The sequence below is a fragment of the Sprattus sprattus genome, assembly GCF_963457725.1.
Source record: "Sprattus sprattus genome assembly, chromosome: 20".
Taxonomy (NCBI): Eukaryota; Metazoa; Chordata; class Actinopteri; order Clupeiformes; family Clupeidae; genus Sprattus; species Sprattus sprattus.
Window position 1 is genome coordinate 8998000 of NC_137918.1, and position 26236 is coordinate 9024235.

The following is a 26236-nucleotide window of genomic DNA, read 5'->3' on the forward strand; positions in this document are numbered from 1 at the left end:
CTCCAACATGCTTGGAAGACAGATGAACAAATGTCAGCCTTCAGACATTTGTCATTGTTGGTCTAAAGCACTTTCTTAGAGATGCTGTTGTCATTGTGGGTCTTCATGGGTTTGGCCAATCTGTACCTGTGTTCACTGACGACACGATTGCACTTCTTCTCTAGTTATGGTGCAGGGGCCTTAGAGGTGACTTGCTGGCAGACTAGATAAGAAGTCTAAATTAAATATGAAGTGTGTGGTGCTTTGCTGTCTGCAGGAGAATCTATTGGTAACTGTTAATTGAGGCTTTTATGCAGTGGGTGGGGATGTTTAATGGTCGTACTAATTTTGAGGTTCGATATAAAACCAAAGACATATTTTAGACACAACCTCTCAAAACAAAGAACATGCTATAAATGTGAGTGTAATGAATAAAAGGTGACTCCTCCAACACAGAACTCATTTGTCTTAACAGGAGCATGGTTAACAGCATATGTTATGCTGAAGAAGTGGGAATCATTGATGTGTCTTTCACCTTAGGCTTAGGAATAGGCTGATGCCGTCTGTATATAGCCTGTAAAGCATCAACATATGGAAGGTCTGCACTTCACTATTAAATAGCAGACAAAGTACAAAGTAAAGACCTATTCCATTAGTTATCCTGAGAATCCTATAAGAAGCACAGGAAAGCTATACTTAATTATACTGGATGAGCATCATAAATCCATCAAGCCACATGCTGTATAATGTGTAGTTGTTGCTTTTTGTTTTGTTGACATGGCAAACAATACTGGACTGGAACAATATGGCAGAGGACATCCTCAGAATATTTGAGTCCATCCTGAATGTGAATCCATTATGGCTTGTTTTAACCTGAGACGCTCAGCAAAGGGGAAAAATTCCAGCGTCTGTTCACCCAGTCCATGCGTGTGTGTGGTCCCAGCGTTAATCATCGCAATGCCCAAGGAACATTTTTAAATTTCAAATTTACTGCATTTCAAAGGCTGCTCTGTTTTCAGGGTGAGTTGAACATGGCCTGCGTCAGGGCTCAGACAAAGGGCTGAATGGCAGCGTGACTCAAGTGACAAATGAGGGACTGGAATGTCTGGCCAGCATGGAAAATCATCACCGGCTTTTTGAATCTTGTCCAAAGCCCTAACATCTCCCCTTTGTTGTGCTAATCTTTGTGTACAGAACTGTTCAAGCTCGAGCTTTGCCAGAGGTAAACGCTGGTGAAAATTATCATCCAGTGTATACAGTACATGTTCCAGGGAGGAAGACATGTTTGGAGGAACGTTGTCAGAATTTGTGCGGGATAAAAAGCAGTCCCTCCGGTCTCCGGAGTGAACACTTCCTTGTGGGACGTCACATCGGGCGCTGCCAGAATGTAAACATGGAATTCCCAGTAGTCTGGTTCAAACGTTTCTGAATCTGTCCCCAGAGATAGTGGGAGTGTTTTTGGTGCATGTGGCTCTGACTGTCACAAGTCTGATGGCAAAGCTCCAGCCGGAGGAGCGTGGTGGACGAGCTCACTCTGCTGTCTCTTCTCGTTGGTCCCTTGCCTTCCGTGGACTTTTTTTTTTTTTGGGCAGATTTATTTTTGGGCATTCTGGCCTTTAATCGATAGTTGAAGTAAAGAGTGGGACAGTAAATGAGAGGGATAAGAGGTGCGGAGTGGACAGGAGAAATGACATCAGGTCGTAATCGAACCATGGGCATCAAGCCTGAATGTGGTCGGGGCTACTGGTTGCGCCACAGTGCCCCCCCGACATTTTTGTACTCTACAGAGTTTGAATGGCAATTAATTAATCCAGTTTATGTTTGAATTTGTAGGTTTGTAAATCATAATTCTTTTTTTTTATATGTAACTAGAGTAGAAGTGAAATGTGTGTTTCCATACGGACTTGTGTCACTCTGCGTGAAAGTGGCTGCAGTGGATTTCTGGATTCTATGACGGTGTTCAGGTGCTTGAGGAATGCACCCAAGAGCAGTACAGGTCCTCACAAGCCCATCTCTGTCTACACAACACATCCACATCCAACCCAAGGCTCAGTCGTGCCAGTGTGTTGACCTTTAGAATAGTATAAAGCTAGTCAGCAGAGCAAGAGACATTCATCAGTACCTCCAGGGTTTTGCCGTCTTGCGTTTTCACAAATTCACGCAAATTCAAGGATTTCCCACAATTCAGTGTTTTGCATTTTTCTTTAAGTATCTCAAGTTAATGACTTTGCATTTTTTTGCAGCAATCTGGCTCTATTAAGAGAAAAATTGCAACCTGCATTGGCTTTCTCTTATTATCACAATATTTCAGCAAAACATATTCTGCATTATTTACGATTGATTTTATTGAACTCTAAATCTCTACAATTTCAACCAAAATGTTTGGTTGCAACAATCACAACAAACCTGGTGAATGATTCCTCAATATTCATAGAAGTTAAAAGATAACAAAGCCAGGCATCTTGGGGCACATTTACAAAGGGTGTTTTTTCACTTTGACGTGTCTAACTTGGTTTATCGCATGATGATCAGGTGTTCAAAATGAATCACCAATTTACAAAGGGTGATTATCCAAGAGGCATTTAAATGTTCGTCACCTGTGATTTAATGAGAATAGAGGCCTGTTTAATGGCTGTTTAATGAAGTTGTCTGGGCAGTTGATCAAATTCTGAATATTCACTGATAGGAGCAATCCGCTCAAAGAGATTAGTTAAATAGGATTTCCTAAGAATCAATTTTCAACATGGGGTCGTCACATTCAGGTCTGGCTCACCCAATAGACTGAGAGTGCATGCAGCATCTGATTCCTTTGAACACTTGATCATCGTGCGATTAGTTAAGTTAGGCGTGGACAACTAAAGGGGTGAAGATCATTGTTCTTAAATTGCACACATGAGGCTATTTGAGGCTAAGATGTTGACCAGAAACTTGCAGGCTGAACACCCGTCGTAGAGTTGGCCCCATGTGTCAGAGTGGAAAACAGGTGAATGGTCTTTGTTGAGGTTAAGATACCCTGGTCTGCAGTGACCTTTAAACAAGGCAAAATGTTGCACAATATGTTGAGTTTCATATGAATTGCATATTGTGCAAGCGAAGGAGATTAAAACCCAACGACACTAGTGGAAAAAACACAGCAACACTATACATGGACAACCCCCCCCCACCTTCTCAGAAGGCTCATATTTGCTTTGGGCAAATGGGCCAGTTGCACAACTGTTCAACCCACCCTGTTCAAACGGCCCTCACAACAGACCACAGTAAACACTGGTACAAAGGCAAGCTGGGCCGATTTACAAAGCCGCCCTCCAACACACACACACACACACACACACACACACACACACACACACACACACACACAGACACAGACACACACACACACACACACACACACACACACACACACACACACACACACACACACACACACACACACAGACACACATCCTATTTCACCACCAGCTACACTTGCACAAGACCCCTGCCACAGAAATGCAAATAATGTCTACAATCAGCTCCATATGGCAATAGTTTGAAATTATTATGAAATGACACTATGGAGTAACATAAGTACCCTGGACATCTATTGGACAATTCTGCATGATTACATTATGCTAATCCCTTCCTTTGCATAACATGTTATTTTGCACAGTATAGGTTACGTATATGTACTTAATGTTTAGTAATGAAAGGACATACAATCCCAGCTTTTCCGTGGCCTGTTTGAGGTATGTATATATTGGGTGGTAATCTCCTCTCTCTCGGTTCATGCTCGTGATGGTAACTTAACATGGGGGGATTTGCAGGGGTCTTTGTACCGCCTCCCCACCACACACCACCAGTGGCCTCATGTGAGGAGTGTGTGACCTTCAATCCACCATCTGTGCTCTCTACCCACAACTCACCACCGACTTGGGGAACTACCTCAAGTGAATGACCTTCAGATGAGTACGGTGTGTATGTGTGAAGCATCCATTACTGTTAGGGTCCTATGATTTCCATGATGTTGAAAAACGTGGACCAGAGTCTCGGAAATCAGGTTAAACGCGGAAACGGAAATCCGGTTAAAACGGACTTGTGCAGAATAAAAAAAATTATAATTAGATAGCGATACATGGGCAACATTTTTTCCCGTGTGAGTGACAGTACCCTTTGTCTTGAGTACAATTTTAATCAAATTGATAAAACTGAATCTAGAAAAAAAAAGAAAAAGAACGGAAAACAGAATCTGGCAAAAAATAAAACAGATTTCATAAGGCCCTACTCTGTACGAGCACTATTTGCACAGCTAAAAGAAGTGCGATGCAAGATCTTATCGAGTGGCTCAGAATGGACAGAAGAAAAACAAAAAGGCTTTGAATGGCCCAGTCCCTGCCCGACCACAGAGTCATCCCAGTCCGGGCACGGCTGATACCATAAACATAAACAGCCGCGTGCTCTTGTTTGAAGAGGTGACTGGACAAGCCAATGGGGAAAGTGTTGTGCAATCAATGGGTTTGGCTAATTACCATGAGATCAAACACGGGCTCCATGGTAACACTTGCCACATTTTCCAAAACAAAGCCCCAGCGAGTGCCTGTATCTTTCCTTCCCACAATCCATTGCTGTCACAGAACAACTGCTGCTCTGCCACCGTGGTGATTAAAGCTTGCTCTGTTTATTCCCGTTAATGGACTGCACTTGGTGTGGGGGTGCTGGGAAACACTTCACACATGCCTGCATGCCAGCTTAGCACAGCCCAGTCTACACGGAGGATCTCTCTCTCTCTCTCTCTCCTTGGGAGTCTTTATCTCTCTCTCTCTCTCTGGGAGTCTGTATCCCCTCTCTCTCTCTCTCTGGGAGTCTGTATCCCCCCTCTCTCTCTCTGGGAGTCTGTATCCCCCCTCTCTCTCTGGGAGTCTGTATCCCCCTTCTCTCTCTAGGAGTCTGTATCCTCCCTCTCTCTCTCTCTGGGAGTCTGTATCCTCTAAATTCAATTCAATTCAATTCAATTCAAAGAAGCTTTATTAGCATGAATGTTTTGAACACTATTGTCAAAGCTGATTCAACACATACATATTACATACACATACAGAAAGACAAAAATAAAATGAACAGAGTTGAATAAAAATAATCAACAAATCAACAAAAGAATATTCCAAAAATAACAAAAAAACATACATAGTTTGGCATTCTGTGGCCTCTCTCTTTCTCTCGCTCTCTGGGAGTCTGTATCCTCTCTCTCTCTCTCATTGGGAGTCTGTATCCCTCTCTCTCTCTCTGGGAGTCTGTATCCTCTCTCAGATCTGATGAAGGCGTGGGGGGATGGCCTGAGTCTTGCTTAGGAAGCCACACCGTGCCAACAGGAAGGAGAATTCTTCCTCTTTAATCTCACACATCAAGAAATTACACCTTCCTTCCAAACTGAAAGCTGTGGTGAGATGATTTACAACTTGGAAATACCCAGTTGTAAAATACACTAAGTACCCCCCAGTCTGAACAAAGCAGACACAAAAATAAAGGAATTGCAAAAGAGGGGAAAGCCAAACGTTCTTCTTTGGGTTTGAAATTCAAAGGGATTTTCCCAATTAGTGACACCTTCCTAGACCTAGTTGTCTGTAACAGCCCTGTCATATTACTTGCTCTCTGCAAGATGAGTGTTGTGGTCTTGTGATTCTTCATGGGGCCCCCGTTTGGAGTTGGCCCGCTCCCTGTTGACGTCCCTCTGCCTGTGGTGCTTCATCAAGACCACCCTCCCCTTTGACCAGCTGAGAATTCCTCCCTCTCTGGCCTAGTATGCACACGTACATGAGAGGGCACTAAGACAGGCCCAGCTCACGCCCAGCCACACACACACCCACCAACAAAATATAAAACACACAGAATACACACACACCTTTAAAAACCACATACCAAACATGTGCATACAAAATGTCCCATATTGAGCGGCCTCTTTACACCTCTCTACTTCAGGCTCTGTCAGAGAAGTGTTGTGTGTGTACTCCAGCCGTCCACCTGCCCCGTGCTCCCTGGGTTTCACATTTCCGTTTCAAGCTCCAATTTCGCCTCTCATATCGACAGGTTTTCCCCTGGGACACCCACCACCACCCTTGGGCCCACTGCAGACGGCTAGAAGACTCCCACTCCGGCCAATCACAGAGCCATGTTCTGGAGACGACAGCTAAAGTCTCCAACTCCGGCCTATCACAGAGCCATGTTCTGGACAGGACAGCTAGAAGACTCCCAGTCCGGCCTATCACAGAGCCATGTTCTGGAGACGACAGCTAGAAGACTCCCCCTCCGGCCTATCACAGAGCCATGTTCTTGAGACGACAGCTTGTCGGTTCATGTTGGCAGAGACGGCTGGATTTCTCTCCTTGAATTTACTTGCGTGAGCAAAGGTTATATTGTCTGAGAGCTAAATTCCTAATGAATCATACCACTACCTGAGGTCTGGGAAAAGTATAGTGAAATGTCAAGTACATGTTTTAACACAAACGTCCCAGAATCAGGACTTAATAAATCAAATCAAATCAAACTTTATTTGTAATAAAAGCACAGAGAACTTTAAGGTTAAGGACATGCATATCTTAACTGTACATTCAGCAGTGCTGAGGTGTAGCGTGGGCCTTCAAAACACTGTGTCTCCTGTGTATTGACCTAACAAAAACGTCCTGAGGGCCTACACAATATGCATAGCTACTCATTCACACACACAATCTTCCCTTCACAAGAACACACAAATACCTACGCACAAACACACATCTTGGTCTGCGTCACAGCCAGTGTTTGGTGCCAGGCTGAGGGCCTGTCCTCTCTGCTGGCAGTGAGCTGAGAAGCCTGAAGGTCTGCTGCTCTGACAGCTCCGATCAGCCACATGAAGATAAAGTCGTGCTTGCGCAACGCTCTCTGTTGCACAGGCTCCACTTTAGAGACGGGCTTTTTAAACCATTAGCAGAAACTGCTACGGGCGGATGGCAGTTTGGCAGTCACAGCAGGGACACTAACCTGGATATCAGGTCCTGCTTCTTTTAGTGTGCTCACTGATGACACATTGGGTTTGCTACCTGCTTGTCTTCAACTGTCTTCAACAAAACTGAATTGAAATGAAGTTGACAGATGCTGAAACAAGAGTTGTTCGTTCACAATATAGTTAATTTATATATGTATAAATATATATAATATAATATGCCTCATTACAAAAAATTAGACATGGCTTGTAATATCTTAGGTCGGCACATAAATATGTGTATGTAGGAAATTGGTCACTGCGTCAACATGACAAGTGGAGAGATAATAAAAGCAGGTCAGTGACCCGGCACCCCCACCTGCAGCCCTGTTGCAAGAGAAATCCCAAAAATGCACCAGGGGTTGAGTCTTCCTAGAACGTCAACAAGAGAGAAAAAGAAAAAGCTGCCAGCAAAGCGAGTCACACACACACTCACACACACTCACACTCTCACACACACACACACACACACACACACACACACACACACACACACTCTCACACACACACACACACACACACACACACACACACATACACAGACCCTGCAGCTCCCTCCACGACTGGCGAGGCTAATGACTCCCTGTGAGTCATACTCTAGTTCTGCTGCCTCTCTTCTTAAAAGCCACATCAAAATGGTCACATCTGGGCACGGATACCCACAAGTTTACATGGAGGGCTATCAATGACCTGGACCTGGGGATGAGTCAGAGGAGCTAGGGGGAATCCTCATCTCTTGTTCTTTTGTCCAGACCTGATAGATTTAGTGCTCCAACCCTGAAGGCAGGTAACTACTTTAGTTTGTGTACTTGTTTGACATGTACCTACATTAAGCTATGGCATACGAAATATTTAACTTTCCCTATATTCTATTCACCAGAGAAAATCTGTCGCGTGCCAAGTGAGTGTAGTCACTCATTCATCTAAGTGTACGCTCTCAGTAGCCGTCCTTATCCTGTTTAATCCTGCAGTTGGTGCAAAAGCAACCCGAGGGGCTCTTATGAACTCCAGATGGATAGAAGTGAAGCCAGCTGATGTTCAAAGGGGGCGGAGGGAGGTTGCCAGAAGCACAGCCTTCCACTCAACATGAGCGCTCATATGGTGTCGCCCCCTAGTGATACACGAATCACCGTGCTGATTCCCACCTAGGGTTAGAGAGGTTTTTGTATGTGTTGCATGATAGCAAAGATGATTAAGGTCTATTTTATTATTTGAATGCTTTCCGCATTTCATCAGAGTCAGCATATTTTGAATAACACGCATTCGCGACTTCTCGAACTGCAAGTATATCAGCAGCATGAGCAATTACTGTAAGTCTGCAGAGGATGTGGTCAGATGAGCCTGACAAAGCCACTCAACCACATTAGATATGGGTCATATTGTGGCAGGGGACAACATCCTCCCATTGAATGGTTAATGCCTCATTGGAGGAAGGGTGACGACAGGAAATCACATTCATCAAATGAGGAAGAGGCCAAACCATCTCCACCCAACAATCTCTCCTCAGTCTCCCGTCCCCTCTAGTCACGGCTCACTCTATATTTATGTGGAAATAACCAAAGAGCCCATGGTTTGAGCTTCGAATACAATCTCTGACTCACTTAGACAAATACACACACACGCACACACACAAAACGCAGATGACTCACGCCTGCAGAGCAATTAGGGGTTTGTTTGACTCTCAAACAAACCACAAAACCATGTAATTTAAGTGTGCATGTGTGTGTGTGTGTGTGTGTGTGTGTATGTGTGTGTGTGTGTGTGTGTGTGTGTGTGTGTGTGTGTGTGTTGGTCCTCATGCATACATGCCCAGAGCCCAGTCAGTTTCACTGCTCTAACGACGTGTCCTTGCCCCAGCCTGTGGAGCGGCCCTGCAGTGTTTGTTCGCTTGAACGCGCCACTGTGGCATCATGCTGCTTGTTCGTTTCACAGTTTGGCCTATCAGCCTCCGAGGAGCCCCGAGGGGGTGGGGCCAGTCGCCATGGCGCCGGTGGAATGGGATGGATGTGTCTGACTCATGTATGATTGGCAGGGAAGTCATGAGACACAATTATGATGATGATGTGGAACTCAGATACACGCTACCAGCGCAAGTTGCCACGCACACACACATCTAGAGACGGTAGTTTATAGGGTCATGAAAAAACCTGGAAAAGACAAGTCATTTGAAAATAAATTCCCAGGCCTGGAGATGTAGAACATTTTGGAAAATCTGGCAGAACATTTTGGAAAATCTATTGGAGTATATGTGGTTCAGTTGAGATGGACTCAGAGAAATCTATATTGGTAAACAACACTTTAATGCAGATCAGTCAAGTCACTCGAACAGTTTCACATTCTGTAAACATCTTACTGGTGTGCCAGTGTTACTTAAATAAATGTTCATTTAGTATCCAACCACCATAGCTTGTCCTTGGTTGTAGTTAAATAAGATGTGGTAATCTTGACACAGATTTGCCAGTACGCACATTTCAGAGAACATATGGTGATCGAAATGGGCCTCAAAGTCATGGCAGTCATGGATTGGATTGGTCAAACTGTATGAGCCCAGTGAGAGCACCAGAACACTGGCCATGGTCAGACTGGTCAGACATCGTTAAGAAGTACTGTTATACTCAAGTTCGCAACAAGGCGTGAGCACAATAATATCAATGAGAGAAAATCCCATACAAAAGTTTATTTACACGGTTAAGATTCAATTTCACAATCTGTAAGTGATACCAAACACACCATATTGTCTAAAACCTGACAGACAACGCAATGTTTGGCATTTAGTGTTAACTGTAAACATGACAATGATAAAAAATATATATATATTATAAAAGAATTCCATTAAAGACCTAGCATTTAATGCTTTAGTCGAATACAAATGGTCCCTTTGTAGTAATAATTCAAGGCATTTAGAAGCCCTACACAGAAAATCTCTACTTGCACTGATAGAATACCATCTAGTCTTTTAGAATATCATCATATTTATTAGGTGGATTTAGAATGAAAAGAAAACACTGTGTAGCGCTTTGGCAATGTTCACTCCCTACTGATCAAACATACAAACACTATAAATGGTACAAAAGCATAGCCTGTGGCTGTGGGGCTAGTCTTCCTCATCTGTTACCTCTTCCAGATCTTCATCGTCTTCGTCGTCATCATCATCGTCGTCTTCCTCTTCGTCTTGTCTCTGTCCAGGGGCCAGTTGAGGCTGAGGGTATAGTGGTCATAAAATGACAGGGTTACTACAGTTGAGAGATTAGGGTGCATGTCTAAGCTGTAGTAAGTTCTGGAAGTTCTTAACATTCCCAACCAAATCTTTCTGTAAGAATTATGGTCAATTGAGGTCAATTCGTATCCATTATTCTTGATGATCTAGCAGGGTTCCTACAGGTTTCTTCAAGTCAAATTCAAGTCTTTTTAAGACCTTTTTAAGACCATTTAAATAAAAACTTAATACCTATTTCACGGCCTATTTCACAGACCTACCGGCAAAGACAAAACATTTTTTTTATCAAACAAATGTGAAAATGTGGACTGTACTTACACTACAACACCACAGCACAGACACAGACCACAGACAACAAGCCAAACAGAGGCGTGAAAATCAACCACAAAAAAGTTTGACTAACGCTGTATGTTATTTTCTTGACTTTGGACACCAGCTCCTCTTTGATATAAACAGCTAAACCAAACTTGGCTATATACGCCGTTTTGTCGGGACCACAAGTAATTGTGTTAGCGATATCGGAATCGGGGATCATGCACCCTCATTACCATTGTAGGACTGGTGTTTGGCGATGGTGTTAAGGGTCCACAACACCTCTGCTTTCATAGTTGGTGTGGATCCAAAAGATGTGCGCAGATCCACCAGTATTGCCAACATTGTGGTGTGCCCATCTGTACTCAATGGTTCCAAAATTAGTATTTTCCCCAGTAAATTAGTAAATGAGTCTTCCTTAAGTGAAATCTGTACTGCGATAATGGGTGCCACGGACAAAAATGATATGTACTTGTAAAAGAAACAATATAGTGGCATTCAGCCTACAAACGTAGACTTATTTGTAGTCTGTAAGATCACCTTTTGAGAGGGTCTCTTTTTTTAATCACGTGAATATGGCTGTGTCATAGTGAATTTTGGCAACCTTTTCATATTGTGGTGGAAGTATCTCATATTTTATAAATTTCTGTATACAAAATGCAACCCTTATAAAATAAAATAATGGCTGAACAGGTGACTTTCTCAGTCAGGGTCATGCCACTGGACTGGGTCTCAAAACCCATTGACAGCAGACTCTTATTCCCTTGGACTTGGGTGCTGGCTGTTTTGTGTTTGATGGAAGACATGTGTGTCTTAGCATCATAGAGTCCACTATTGGCAATGCTAAATGTGGACCGACATATTAGTGCTACAAATATATTTTTTTAAATGCAAATATCAGATATTGTCGCAAACATAAATACTGACGCCAAAACTTGTCCTTAACAGATTGCATCTCTACATGATATGAGAATGACATTTTGGCAGGGAAGTCAGGGAAGAATGCCATTTTGTTTGTTTGATTATTTCACAGACCTGGCCTTGGAGCCATCTAGGGCACAGACACAGTGATATCAGCCAACATGAAACATACTTGATGGAAGGCAGCAGGAGAATGCTAGATGAGGCGACTGAAGACACAATCTCAACAACAGCTAAGAGAGAGAGAGTATTAAGGGTGCAATTTAAATATGAAAATGGATGAGGTCATCATATTCATACACAGCATCTGGCTATTGGACCAAATGTTGTGAAATAAGCTTGTTCCTGTTTGGCGTAATGTAATGTGTTGTTTGACCATGTGGTGGTAAAATGATGGCCGCTTCTTTACCAGCCTCAGATGAAACAGTGGAATGGTTGCTGGAAAGATTGGCAATGATTAACTCATTGGCTTTTATTAGCAGCATTCAGACGCACTTTACCTATCGCTGGGATGTTCATTTTAGTCTAGGATACCCATAATACACCATAGCAGAAGTGTTAAGAATAGGCATGATTGACATGATAGGTCATGGCTGGCTGTCCATTTGTATTTGGCAATATAAAGCTTCGGTCTACATTAAAGGTTAAGAGGTGGAATAGAATTTATTATTTTTTTTTATAAAAAAATTGCCACAATATTATATCGATACAGCAGCGTGAAGGTTCACTATCACTTTACTTTTGGTATACATCTACCCTGATGGCATTTTTCTAAAGTCCACAAGTCTCACCTTCCTCTCGCATCTCGGTGGAAACTGGAGAGGAAGTGAGGGTCGAGAACAAATTTACCACGCCAAGATGACATCAGACACTCCCAGTATATGATAATACATGGGAGAAATAAATCACAATGCAACACAGAATCACATCCCAATATGTGCTGTATCACAAAATGTAAAGAATTGCAATTATATCGTGGCGTGGCCCAAATAATGTAATAGTATTGTATCGTCAATTCCCACCCCTAGGTTCATGTAACCTAAAGTCAAGGTCCAAAAGGTTCCAAAAGGTTCTAAAAGCAAGAACATGTTCATCTGGTCCAACAGTGACAACTCTGTAGAGATGAATGATGAATTCTCACTCATGATGCATTATCACCCCCCTCCACCCTCTGCTCCTCAGTACAAAGATTTGAATGATCACGAGGAAGTACACCTGAGTCATGAGAGCATAATCACCCTAATCTCTTACTGTCACTGGTGAGCTGTGAGCAATGAACCTGTAAAGCATGATTCCTCAGTCACAGAGTTCATGATGTCACAGAGAGCCTTCCGTAAGCACGCAGAGAGAAGACTAAAGTCAAGTAGAAAGACTAAAGAAGTCAAGCTAGAAATCATGTGGTCCTTATTTTAGGACATCAACTAGTTACAACATATGTCACAGGTTATGTTAGCGTCACAAAAAAATAAACTACGCAGTGTCATATTTGTGTAAAATCTTCGTCTATTACTCTCTGTCTTCATGCTTCATTGGCTTCTGCCGTTGTCTTTGTGGATTCCATATCCTTTAGTCAACAAATACATGTGTATACTGTACGTTTGGAGGTGTTGAAACACGATTTGTATTAATGATAGTGGTGTAAAAGTGAGCTGCACTCTGCAACTTTAGGCAGTGCTCAGTAGCAAAAAAAATACCAATTCTTGCGTAATCGGGCTTTTACAGCGATTAATTAAATGATATCCGCCCCCAAGGCGAGAAGGCCCTCTGGGAAAACCCGTGGTATGATGACAGAGGAGCGTTCCACCTATGGCCCTGGGTGATGGGTTATGCAGATCTACACGACTCACGTGGATGACAAACATCAGTATCCCATAGAACATGTAAACATTTTTGAGCTATAGAAACAGATGGGATCATAATATCTCTAACAACTATCTGGTGCATCAAAGCATGGGCAACTGTTTGTATTTGTTCTTCAGGAGCAGCAGCTGCCAAACGGTCCAACTGATGTTGGCCGATAAGTGCTTCTGAGTTTTATTAGGCTGAACTTTGAGCCTGTAACTAGCTATGAAGCTGGATGTAGTGCAATGGTGTGTGATGGTTTGGTTTTTGTTACGGTTTAGTTTATTGCCATGCGTTAGTCAGCATACTACGAACCCACCTAAGCATTGTCTTTGCCCCTCCCACAACAGAACTGTCTTATTTCACTGAGTTTCTTCAGTGTTCACTCCAGAGGGTTGACTGAACCTCAGCCCTTAGACCGTTCTCATTCGTAGTTCCACCTTATCAGAGCAGGGGCGTCCCTCTCTACCTTTAAGAAGCTTTTGAAGACCCAACACTTCAGAGAGCACCTCTCTTCCTAACTTGCACTTCTACTAGTTCTTAACATGCACCTACAGTAGTTACATTTCTGCACTTTTTTTGTATTTCTTATGAAAAATAGTCTTTTTTTTTGTTACACTAGATCTCTATTGCTCGTAGCTTGATTGTTCTCTCCCTTGTACGTCGCTTTGGACAAAAGTGTCTGCAAAATGACTAAATGTAATGTAAATGTAAGCTTCAGTGTGAGTGCTGCTTCAGCCTGTCTTACCTGCAGGCTCCCCGAGTGTCCCAGGCTGGAGCCCGTCTGGTTTAGGGAGCGTCGGGTGTTGGCGTGGACTATGTCTAAGCGGGAGAGGGAGTCAGGGGGGTGCAGCATGCTCCTGAACACCTGCCAGAACAACAGCAGCAGCATAAGCTCAACACTTCCTGTGCTAAACACTTCCTGTGCTAAACAGCTTCAACTTTAGACATTGAATCAGAGATATAGTGCCGTCTACCACCCATTAGTAGGAAATGATAGCCTGGCATTTAGATTTTACGGGGTCCACATTTGACATTTTCTGGCGAAAGGTTGTGTAAATTTGAACTTTACAGCATCATATTAAACCCCAGGCCTCTTCGTCGCTCATGTACAAAGCCAGGACCGTGTACTAACACAATGAATGGACAGCTAGATGACTTAGGGGGAATGTGCTTAAGGTGACAAAAAGTACTGGATTACAGTAGAAATGTGGACTGCAACTTTATGCAAAACAACAACAAAAAAGAAAATCTCCAGTAATAATGTGCAAAATGGTGCTTGGTACATTCTTCCCTTAAGCTGTGATGAGAGACTGTGTGCTGCTCCTGCTGATAGAAGTGAAACTAGGAGACAGCACTGAGACACATCTGTGCTCCCTGGGGCATTCAATGGGAATTTGGGCCGGAAAAAATGTCCATGACGTCTCTGGTATTTATAGCAGGAGCTTCAGTGAAACTGGAAGGGATTTCACACGTGATTCATCACACAGAGCAAAAGATGGGATTTAAAGACCATTCATTAGTACTAACTTTGTCTGGCTATCAGGTGCTTTAATGACTAACAAAAAGATAAAAGTGGAGAATAATGTTCTTCTAAATGTGCATCGCATTTTTTAAATGAATTTGTTCTTCTTCCATTGAGCTTGTTTGACTGTCCTTTTTACTGTGCGACAGGAGTTTTATCGCACCACTCTCTTCGACCATGCTTTTCTTTTTAAGGCAAGCTGTTTTGGGTTCTCATTTTCTCTAATCACTTCATATGCATACATTTGTGGTTTCAGTTTCACACGAATGAATGCTGATTATAAAGTATCAATAATGCGTCACAAATTATAACAGCACAAATGTGAACTGTGTACCTAACGTATAGCCAATTCCGCTAAATTGTGCCGATGATTATACACCTGGAAATGACCACTTCTTTATCTTTTCACACATCTGATTCAATTTCCTTTCAATTTAATTAACCGGCGAAATTGAAATTATGCATGTATGTCAACCCAATAACATTTACACAGAGACCCTTAAGCATTTGGAACCATCATGTCAAGATGACCCAATAATGACCTAGGCGGACATAACTGCATCATGTTGTTCAATAAAGAGAACTTAGTTCCTGGATAAATAAAACCATAACCTTCTTTATGAGCTCAAAGACTGTCTTGCCCTGGCTATGAACCTTGAACACCTAAACCATACAGAATACTCTGAGTTAATGAATCACTGCCAATTTAATGATGAGGTATATTAATGATTTCCCTCCAGCAATCAACCTTTCACTGCATGGGCATTCACACCACACACACACACACACACACACGTGCGAACAGACACACACACACACACACACACACACACACACACACACACACGTTCGAACAGACACACACACACACACACACACACACACATACCGGTTAGATCTATTGAAGTGTGAAATTAAAGCACAGAGAAGGGGGGTTGTAAATTGGGAAACAGATGTGCCTTGTGCATGCTTGTGCCATAGTAATTTATATTAGCCAGATTCTGCATTTCACAGGGCAAACAAGCAAAGCAGCATAGCATGAAATCAGATACCAGGGCGGGCAATGACTTGGGCTGGTGCAGAAGGGCTCGTGCCAGAGAGAGCATTCCACCCCATCAAGCTCGACCAGGTGGCTGGCACCAGGGCAGAACGCAGGCATCAGAGAATCTCTCTCTCGCAAGAAATCAGGACTTTTAAGGTCACCATGCCTAAACGACATATTCACACAGGATAGGTTGGGGTTCCAGTAACTGCATAGGAATGTCTGCTATGAGGAACAGATCGTCGAGCTGAGGTGTGAATGGGGTTTTCTGCCATGGCTGTTATGCTATGTGTATCTTCAGCAGATAGGAGCTCCCTATAGTATAGAAACTCCTCCTCTCACTCATTAGACAACAACTTCAACAAGGCCACAATCTTGGCTGGCATCGTCATTTCCAGTTAATGTGCTCAAAGGGAATGTGATGACACACCTTAGGTAGAGGGGTCATTCCACACACACACACACACACACACACACACACACACACACACACACACAGCCCTGGCAGGTAATTTCCATAACAAAACTCAGAAGAAAAAAGATTTCCTTACAAGTCACACAGACATGCAACTTTTCAACACTCAATCTTCAAATGCTTTTTATAGATTTGAAACCGCTCCTTATCAGGCTCTTTAGCCCAGCTTCAATACTGACCTGAACAGGTAACAGCATGCTGACCTTAACAGGTAACAGCAAGTTCTAAATGTTTTAACTAACTGTAAAATTTCAAGTTAATATATTCACAACTTCCAACTTTATTGGAGGGACTCTCTATGTGAAATGTGTCTAAGTCATGTCTATGTGAAATCAATCAACTTTGAAATTTAAAGAGACATTACAGAACGTAAATAAAGACGTTTTCAGGCCTTAACCATATCTGGATAGACTGGCAGGTATTGTGACTGCTTTGACATTTTGCATAGCTACATAAATGAAATAGAAGTTCTTGCATGGTTTTCAAATAATAATACAAAATCCCAATGCAATGATCCCATCCCTAGATGAGTTGGTGTGGAATGATCCAGAAGATGAATGTACCCAGGGGGGCACACTGTGACTCCCTCCATTTCCCTCTCCTCCCAGACTGGGTGCAGACTAGAGTAGCCCCTCTTACCTCCAGGTCTCCCTCCTCATCCACATTCTGGACGTGCTGGTAAGCCAGGGTGTAAGTCTCCAGTGCTTTGGCATGGAAAGCCATCTCCACGGTCACAAATTCTCCCAACACTTTCTGCATGACCGAATAAAAAGATTGCGTTATCACTCGAAAAGGGGTGCTGAACATTCAAGCAATTCATAAAAAAGAATGATCAAAAGAAAAAAAAGAGATTGATGGTGCGTTCAAAATCTCCATTATATGTAGAGATACATCACTGATAGAAATCTGGGTGTGAGCAGTGTGACTTTAAGAGACCTTGACATCGCGGATCTTCTGCTTCTCAAACTCGTCTATTGTCTCCTCCAGCTGGCGAGTCGTGCGCGTGGCGTCCATTGTGGCTCTCTGAAGTTCACTCTCTGCCTGTCATGACAGATCAACAGCACACTAGCAGTGGTGCACACAGCTCTTCTGAGCCGCTGTGGAGGTGGTTCTCAGGCTGTCACAACATGAGAGGCCACCCGTGGAGAGTGACAACAAAACCACAACAACACAGCAGAGAGCTCCTCTTTGGCCAAACAATGTGTGTGTGTGTGTGTGTGTGTGTGTGTGTGTGTGTGTGTGTGTGTGTGTGTGTGTGTGTGTGTGTGTGTGTGTGTAACAAATCAATACACGACCAATGTCAAAGGCACACCCACCTGGGACTGTAAGAGACTGTCAAGGAAATTTGGGTCATTTGGAATAGCTGTCCATTCATATCCTTCAACTGCTTCTCCCTTAAGAGGGAGGACTGACTTTATTTGCTAATGTTGTGCTTGCCCTTCCTTATCGCAATCCTTTCCTTTATACTCAGTATCGCTTTTTAATCCAGGTGCCTCTTGGGAAAATACCACTTCTCTAGCCTTATTGGCTGTGACCTCACAGACTCTCTGTCATAGTGAGGTATGAGGTTCAGGTTGTATACACTTCTTTCGTGGGATGGAGTGTGTGAGGAGAATAGACAGACGGAAGGAAGGAAAGAGAGAGGGAAAGAGAGAGGGACAGAGAGCTGGAGAGAGAGAGAGAGAGAGGGAGAGAGAGAGAAAGAAAGAGAGACAGAGAGCTGGAGAGTGGGAGGGAGGATGAGAGTTTGGAAACGTTGGAAGGATACAATGACCTGTCTGTCAGAGGGGTTACGCTGCCTCATCCTCTCCAGCTGCCTCATCTGTTTGGTCTCTTTGTCTCGGGCGTTCTGAGTCGTCTTCAGGTCCTCCTGTGAAAACATGGAATCCAGACATCATACAACCCTTGACACCGGACCTTCTTCATCGTCAACTCTCCAAATAGTCAAAGAAACATGTCCTTTTGGGACAATCATCAGAAATGGAAATGCTATTGAGTCACAGTTTTGTTAAATGAAGAACAGACATCCAGATGATATTGGTTGTCTCAAATCATTGTCTTTGAATGAGACAGCAAGAACAGCAAAAATGCTGCTCCAATACTCGGGCTGGAAATCAGCACCTGCCTCTGGCCAAACACTGGTGATTTTCAACCTACCAGCCATGGTAGCAGGCAAACAGAATTGATGCAATCGTTCTGTGAAAAAGTCAACTCAACCGTCTGGCAGCCTACCTAGATAGTGTTGTAATTAAATAGCCTATGCAGCCAGTTAGGTAAAAGTTTGCTACGTGACCAATCAGAGTAAAGTTCGAACCAAAAGTTGAAAGCCGAAAGAGAAGTGTAGAAGTGCCAACATTGGGGAGTTAACTGTCTGGCTCGTTTTGGAAAAGGGTAGTCAATCAATGTTTGGCTTCCACTGTTGGCAACAAGATTCGTCCAGCAGCATAACAAACAACAGCTTTATCGTGGGCACCAAAATAAAGGAGATAGTGGACCACAAAGTCTCCAAATGCTCTGTATCTGTAGAAGCTCAAGATCTGTATTGTACAAGGAAAGTGGGCTATGAAGAAAACGCAATGTGATTCAGATTCTGAGGAGATTTTGAAGTGAGAGAGGGAGAGACTGTGTGTGTGGTTAAAGTTTGATGTTAAGACTGTTAAAGTTCTGATTTTACTCATTTACAGTGCACCGCTGTTTGGGTGTCTGTATTTTGAAGTATGTGTGTGTGTTTGGGGTGTGAGAGAGAATATAAATGAAATGTATACTTTTACATGGGAAAAATGTGTATTTGTGTGTTTTTTAAAGCAAGACAAACGGTACACAAAAGTGTGATTACAAAATGTTGGCTGGGATAAAATATGAGTGGCTGGTAGAATTTAGAAAAAAAATATTTCCAACACTGCCCAATACTGACAAAATGAAAGTAAATTATATGTAATGAAGTTAGAAACGTTGGAGGCACAACGTGAGAAAATGCTGCCCTCTTGTGTTCAGATCTGGCAAAACCCGGGAGGCCTTCTTGCATCAGTGTAGTCTACATGAAAGGCGCAGATGATGAATTTCGTATGTGTTTTATCTTACCCTTTTAAGTTTTAAAACAGCTCCATATCCTTTCAAAGGTTCTATGACTTTGGCCTCCAGTCTTTCTACCTGTGAAAATGTTGACATGTTTACGACAGTGGCAGGGAGCCAAGAAAGTTTGAGGTTTTGGCTAATGTAATGTAATGTTATGTTATAAATTTAAGATTCAAGTTTTTGTGCTTTTGCATTAGAAGGCATATTTTTACGTTACCTCTGCCTGCCGATAATCCTGGATTTGGGAAAGTTGGTTGGCAAAATGTGTCAGACCACTCTTCAAGTTTGGGGTCTCTGTTTCGGCGTAGAGATTGATTTCTCGGACCAGAATATCAGCTTTGTCCCGTAGTCTCGCTGTCTTGCGGGCGTAGGCTGCGAAAAGCTGGCACATCTCCCCAAAATGCTTCTCCGTGTTTGCGATGTTGTCTTGTATTTGCTTCGTCTGGGTATCTCTGCTCAGATGTTATGATAACACAACACATATTATAACGTTGTTATTGTTAATATTCGTGTGTACAGTGAAATGTCCTAGTGTTATACAAGTAGTGGAATTGTACGTGGAAAAATGGAATATAAATAGGCCTAAGTGGCCTAATACTGTCGTATACTAGTTTAACATCAATTAATTGAGCTTGGCAGGGGAAAGCAAAAGATCCTGCTAGGAGGTTATGCTATGGTAGTTGGCTAAACTAAACTGATAATACTGTGCGCTTGCTAACGTTATCTCGCTTTGAAGAATACTCAAACTAATGAATGCCAACGTAACTAGCTAGGTTTCCAAACCAGACTTTCCAAATCTGCCAATCACATCATTACAAACAAACAGTACTGTCACTTCACAAAATTAGCGAGCCAACCAGTTGCACAGTTGGCTTAAGGTAGCATACTCTGTACAGTCAATATAGTAGTTTAGCTACAGTGAGGATAGTCCTAGCTAATGCTATCTATAGCTAGACAGTGCTCTTTACCTGGCTCTTGCATCTGGAGTGCGACTCATTCTGAAGGAGTACATTAAGCAGACAACTTCCTGAAGAAATATCTGGGGTAGGAGAAAAAACTATGTATTTGCAAATTGCAATATTATGTACTAAGGCAGCTATGCTAGCGCAATGTCTACAAGTGACTGTTTTCTGCCTGTTTACTGTGCTATCTAGCTAGCATCTTTGTCAATGCGCTACGGCGTTGCCATGGAACTACAGATGTCAGCTTCCTTCCTTCCGCGCAAAGGACGACGGTATGGAAGTCGACCGGAAGTTTGGAGTTTTTAGCATTCACACATGCTGGTTCCAAAGAAAAAATCTCCCCCAAAAAGTGATTATCACCAAATCGGAAAATAGAATGTGTGAGCAAAACAACGTTAGTAGTAAACCAAGGCAAACCGTTTGGTGAGATACAATGTAATTATCAGTCAGTCTTACTGAAGAAAAAAAAGATGTTGCTACTCAGGGCAGGTTTGGTCTCAGCATTCGTAGGGACACCCCCCCCATACAAAAAAAAAAAAAAAACATAGTTGATGTTATATTGAACAGGCAAACTTTATTTAAATGTATTAAAGGCACCCAGTGCAACTTTATGTAAACATTCAATGAAAAATAAACATTCAATTTCTAGTCTTTTTTACACGTAGTAAGTTTCAATAACTCCATACCATTACATATCGACATTCAAGGAGCAAAGATGAGACGTCGTTGTGTGGTGAGAACTGATAGAAAATCGTAAACAACAACAATCGCTGGTGGGGAGAAGCCATTTTTCCATTGACTGGAAGCCTGCTTTATTTATTGCAGGTAAAAAAAAATAAAGAAAATGGCGGCGATTGTTGTTGTTATCGATTTTCTATCAGTTCTCACCACACAACGACGTCTCATCTTTGCTGCTTGAATGTCGGTATGTAATGGTATGGAGTTATTGAAACTTACTACGTGTAGAAAAGACTAGAAATTGAATGTTTATTTTTAAGCCTCGAAAGTTGCACTGGGTGCCTTTAACATGTGTGTACTAACTTGTGGAACTTGGAACTGATTTCAACATAATAAGAATAACAAAACCTTAATTTAAAGGCACCCAGTGCAACTTTCGAGGCTTAAAAATAAACATTCAATTTCTAGTCTTTTTTACACGTAGTAAGTTTCAATAACTCCATACCATTACATATCGACATTCAAGGAGCAAAGATGAGACGTCGTTGTGTGGTGAGAACTGATAGAAAATCGTAAACAACAACAATCGCTGGTGGGGAGAAGCCATTTTTCCATTGACTGGAAGCCTGCTTTATTTATTGCAGGTAAAAAAAAATAAAGAAAATGGCGGCGATTGTTGTTGTTATCGATTTTCTATCAGTTCTCACCACACAACGACGTCTCATCTTTGCTGCTTGAATGTCGGTATGTAATGGTATGGAGTTATTGAAACTTACTACGTGTAGAAAAGACTAGAAATTGAATGTTTATTTTTAAGCCTCGAAAGTTGCACTGGGTGCCTTTAACATGTGTGTACTAACTTGTGGAACTTGGAACTGATTTCAACATAATAAGAATAACAAAACCTTAATTTAAAGGCACCCAGTGCAACTTTCGAGGCTTAAAAATAAACATTCAATTTCTAGTCTTTTTTACACGTAGTAAGTTTCAATAACTCCATACCATTACATATCGACATTCAAGGAGCAAAGATGAGACGTCGTTGTGTGGTGAGAACTGATAGAAAATCGATAACAACAACAATCGCCACCATTTTCTTTATTTTTTGTAACCTACAATAAATAAAGCAGGATTCCAGTCAATGGAAAAATGGCCTCTCCCCACCGGCTATTGTTGTTGTTTACGATTTTCTATCAGTTCTCACCACACAACGATGTCTCATCTTTGCTCCTTGAATGTCGATATGTAATGGTAGAAATTGAATGTTTATTTTTCATTGAATGTTTATATAAAGTTGCACTGGGTGCCTTTAAATAAAAAACAAAACGTTCTCCACCTCATCTGAAGCCCTGATGGTCCAGCTGCTGCTTCCTCTACCTGCACTACATCTGCACTGGATTTCTAAGTTTCCTGATTGCATTTCAAAATATTGCCTTAATGAACAAATGACATAACTGAGAACTAAGCTAGAACTAACCCTAACCCTAACCCTATATGAAGTGCATTTGTTGTTCTGAAATTAATTTGTAATATGTAGCAGGTATTTGGTTCAGGTTTTATAGAGCTGTACTAAGCCTACATCATCTAAGGGAGAGTTGGGTAATTTGTGCCAGCGGGGAAGTTGTGCCAGCCCTTATTTCTAGGGAGCCATAGAAAAATGACATTTTTGAAGAGTCAGCCATTTAACTTATCCTGCAAAGAAGAGAGCCTCTTTGCATGAGAGAAAAGCACATTTAAGTTCAAAAAACAGTTTGCCTTCCAAAGTGAAATTTCTATGATCACAGTTTTTTGATTGTTGTGTCTAAACAGTTATAGACAAGTTTGAAAACATTTCACACATGTTTTAGTGCTTTGGTAAGCTACACTATACAGCCGCGGAAAAAATTAAGAGACCACTTCAAAATGATCAGTTTCTCTGGTTTTACTATTTATTGGTATGTGTTAAAGTAAAATGTACATTTTAGTTTTATTCTATAACCTACTGGCAACATTCCTACCAAATTTCAAATAAAAATATTGTCATTTAGATCATTTATTTGCAGAAAAATGACAATTGGTCAAAATAGCAAAAAAGATGCAGTGTCTTCAGATCTCGAATAATGCAAAGAAAACAAGCTCATATTCATTTTTAAACTACACAATACTAATGCTTACACTTAGGAAGAGTTCAGAAATCAATATTTGGTGGAAAAACCTTGATTTAAAATCACAACTTTCATGTGTCTTGGCATGCTCTCCACCAGTCTTTCACATTGCCGTTGGGTGACTTTATGCTACTCCTGGCGCAAGAATTCAAGCAGCTCGGCTTCTTTTCATGGCTTGTGACCATCCATCTTCCTCTTGATCACATTTCAGAGGTTTTTTATGGGATTCAGGTCTCGAAATTGGGCTGGCCATGACAGGGTCCTGATCTGGTGGTACTCCATCCACACCTTTACTGGCCTGGCTGTGTGGCATGGAGCATTGCCCTGCTGGAAAAAACAGTTCTCAGAGTTGGGGAACATTGTCAGAGCTAAAGGAAGCAAGTTTTTCTTCCGGGACAACGTTGTACTTTGCCTGGCTGAGGTTTGTAAAAGACCATAAGGATTGAAAAAAGCGGACTGGAGGGTCTTCTAGTTCGTCTTCTCTGATGAGTCCAATTTTCAGCTTTGCCCAACACATGGTCGTCTGATGGTTAGACGGAGACCTGGAGAGGCCTACAAGCCAGAGAGTCTTGCACCTACTGTGAAATCGGACTCATCAGAGAAGACGAACTTAGAAGAACCTCCAGTCCGCTTTTTCAATCCTTATGGTCTTTTACAAACCTCAGCCAGGCAAAGTACAACGTTGTCCCGGAAGAAAAACTTGCTTCCTTTTGCTCTGACAATGTTCCCCAACTCTGAGAAGTGTTTTTTCCAGCAGGGCAATGCTCCATGCCACACAGCCAGGCCAGTAAAGGTGTGGATGGAGTACCACCAGATCAGGACCCTGTCATGGCCAGCCCAATTTCGAGACCTGAATCCCATAAAAAACCTCTGAAAAGTGATCAAGAGGAAGATGGATGGTCACAAGCCATGAAAAGAAGCCGAGCTGCTTGAATTCTTGCACCAGGAGTAGCATAAAGTCACCCAACGGCAATGTGAAAGACTGGTGGAGAGCATGCCAAGACACATGAAAGTTGTGATTTTAAATCAAGGTTATTCCACCAAATATTGATTTCTGAACTCTTCCTAAGTGTAAGCATTAGTATTGTGTAGCTTAAAAATGAATATGAGCTTGTTTTCTTTGCATTATTTGAGGTCTGAAGACACTGCATCAATTTTGCTATTTTGACCAATTGTCATTTTTCTGCAAATAAATTATCTAAATGACAATATTTTTATTTGAAATTTGGTAGGAATGTTGCCAGTAGGTAATAGAATAAAACTAAAATGTACATTTTACTTTAACACATACCAATAAATAGTAAAACCAGAGAAACTGATCATTTTGAAGTGGTCTCTTAATTTTTTCCGCGGCTGTATATAGCTAGCATGATTTAAGCTCAAAACAGCTGGATGATGCATTTTTTCCCAAAAAGGTGGGATTGTGGTGATTTGTGCCAAAGGGCCTGGGTTAAGTTGTGCCAGTGATCTGTATAGAGAATTGCATTCAAAGTCTTCATTTTAATTTGATTTTGTTCTGAACATGTGTTCATGGAGATTACCTTTAAATAGACTGACTCAACTCAACTTTGTTCTGATGTGTTCAGGAAGCCCTAGGCCTTGTTCAAGAAAATTGACCTTTGATGTGCTCATGTGGCGCAATAGGCTTGTAGAAAATCGGCCTTTGATGTTGTAAAATAACTTTAAATAAACCTTAAATGAGTAATTTTGCATTGAATTTGTCTAGCTTTTATAGCATCACAGTTTCTGAGATGCAAATACTGTTTCACTTCAATAATCAATGGCACAATTTACTCCAATGCCTATTCTCTTTAATGGCACAACTTACCCCGCACCGGGGGCAAGTTGTGCTACGAGTTGTGTTTCTTTTTTTCAGAAAGCTATATTTCTTAAATACTATATTTCAGATCCAAAGTGATTGTTCCCAAGGATGCACCACATACTGAAATATAAGTACATATTTTAATTGGAAGCATTACTGTCATGGCCTCGCTTAAAAGTCACTTTAAGCAAAAACTGGCACATCTCACCCCACTCTCCCCTACCCCCAACATTTTATTTTAAGGTAAATTGTTGGCTAATGTTACTTGAACGTGACGGAAATTCATTGTAACTTGAAGTCGGCAAGTAATAGGTTGCTATTAGGTAGCCAGATAATTAGAATTCATTTGGATATTCATGAGCAAAATAATCCTCCTCAAGTCAAATAAAATCAACCAAATAAGAAAACAATCTCTTAAAATGGGTCATGTAAAGATTTTGGTAGCCTATCTAATCATGTTTCAAATTAAACCAGCATTAAGATGCATGCAATAGGCTATGTGGTAGGCCTACAAGTTATGGTGTGGTTAAAAACAAGTCTACTGAAATTCGGGATAGGTTATTTACAACTCCTTCACTCATGGCAACACTTATAGGCTACGTCTCCAAGCTCGAAGCGTGGAGATGCAGGCTAACCTTAGACATTTAGTTGTGTTTAGTAGACGAACAGCATATCACGATATTTTCGTTCCAACTTACTTTTCCATCAAAAAAATTGAGCTGTTTGCCACACAATAACACAGAATGGATCAGTGACATGGTATTTGTATTATGTGGACAAAAGACTATGTCTCATTTCAGACACTCACTTCTCAGGTAAAAGTAGCCTAACTGTGTCGCTAATACACGTATCCTAGACCCAGACTGAGCCTGTGCATTGTGGCACCAGAAGCAGAATGTGTTGTTATGTTATCATTCCATGCCAAAGAATGCCCAGTTTTATTTCAACAACAACCCTTTACAAGACCATCCAAGCCTTTCTTCTTAGCAAATTAAACGGCCAAACGTCGCCGTAGTCAGAGACAACACTAATCAATCTGAGTGGCCGCTGCCGCCAAATTTCGCTCCTCATTTTATCCAGTTTGAAAATTGCAGGACTACTGCGACGTTTGGCCGTTTACTTTGGATTGGATGGTCTTGTAAAGGGTGGTTGTTGTCCCTGGTATGTTAAATATATGATCCTGGGCTTACTTTAAGAATGTTATGGGGTTTGTCCAATAAGCCTATATTTGTTGACCTAGCAGGAAATCATCGA

General features: G+C 41.8%; 1 protein-coding gene across 1 annotated transcript; it reads right to left on the reverse strand.

Annotated features, from left to right (window-relative positions):
- Positions 1–10061: 10061 nt before the first annotated feature.
- Positions 10062–20459, reverse strand: cibar1 (CBY1 interacting BAR domain containing 1; the record flags this gene model as incomplete). Its single annotated transcript, XM_080858745.1, has 8 exons — positions 20345–20459; positions 19594–19828; positions 19383–19451; positions 18070–18171; positions 17238–17342; positions 16941–17054; positions 14008–14127; positions 10062–10166 (listed from the first exon to the last, which is right to left on the reverse strand). The coding sequence occupies exons 1-8, from the start codon at positions 20386–20388 to the stop codon at positions 10062–10064; spliced, it is 894 nt and encodes a 297-aa protein (XP_080714871.1). The 5' UTR covers positions 20389–20459.
- Between the last annotated feature and the right edge of the window lie 5777 nt (positions 20460–26236).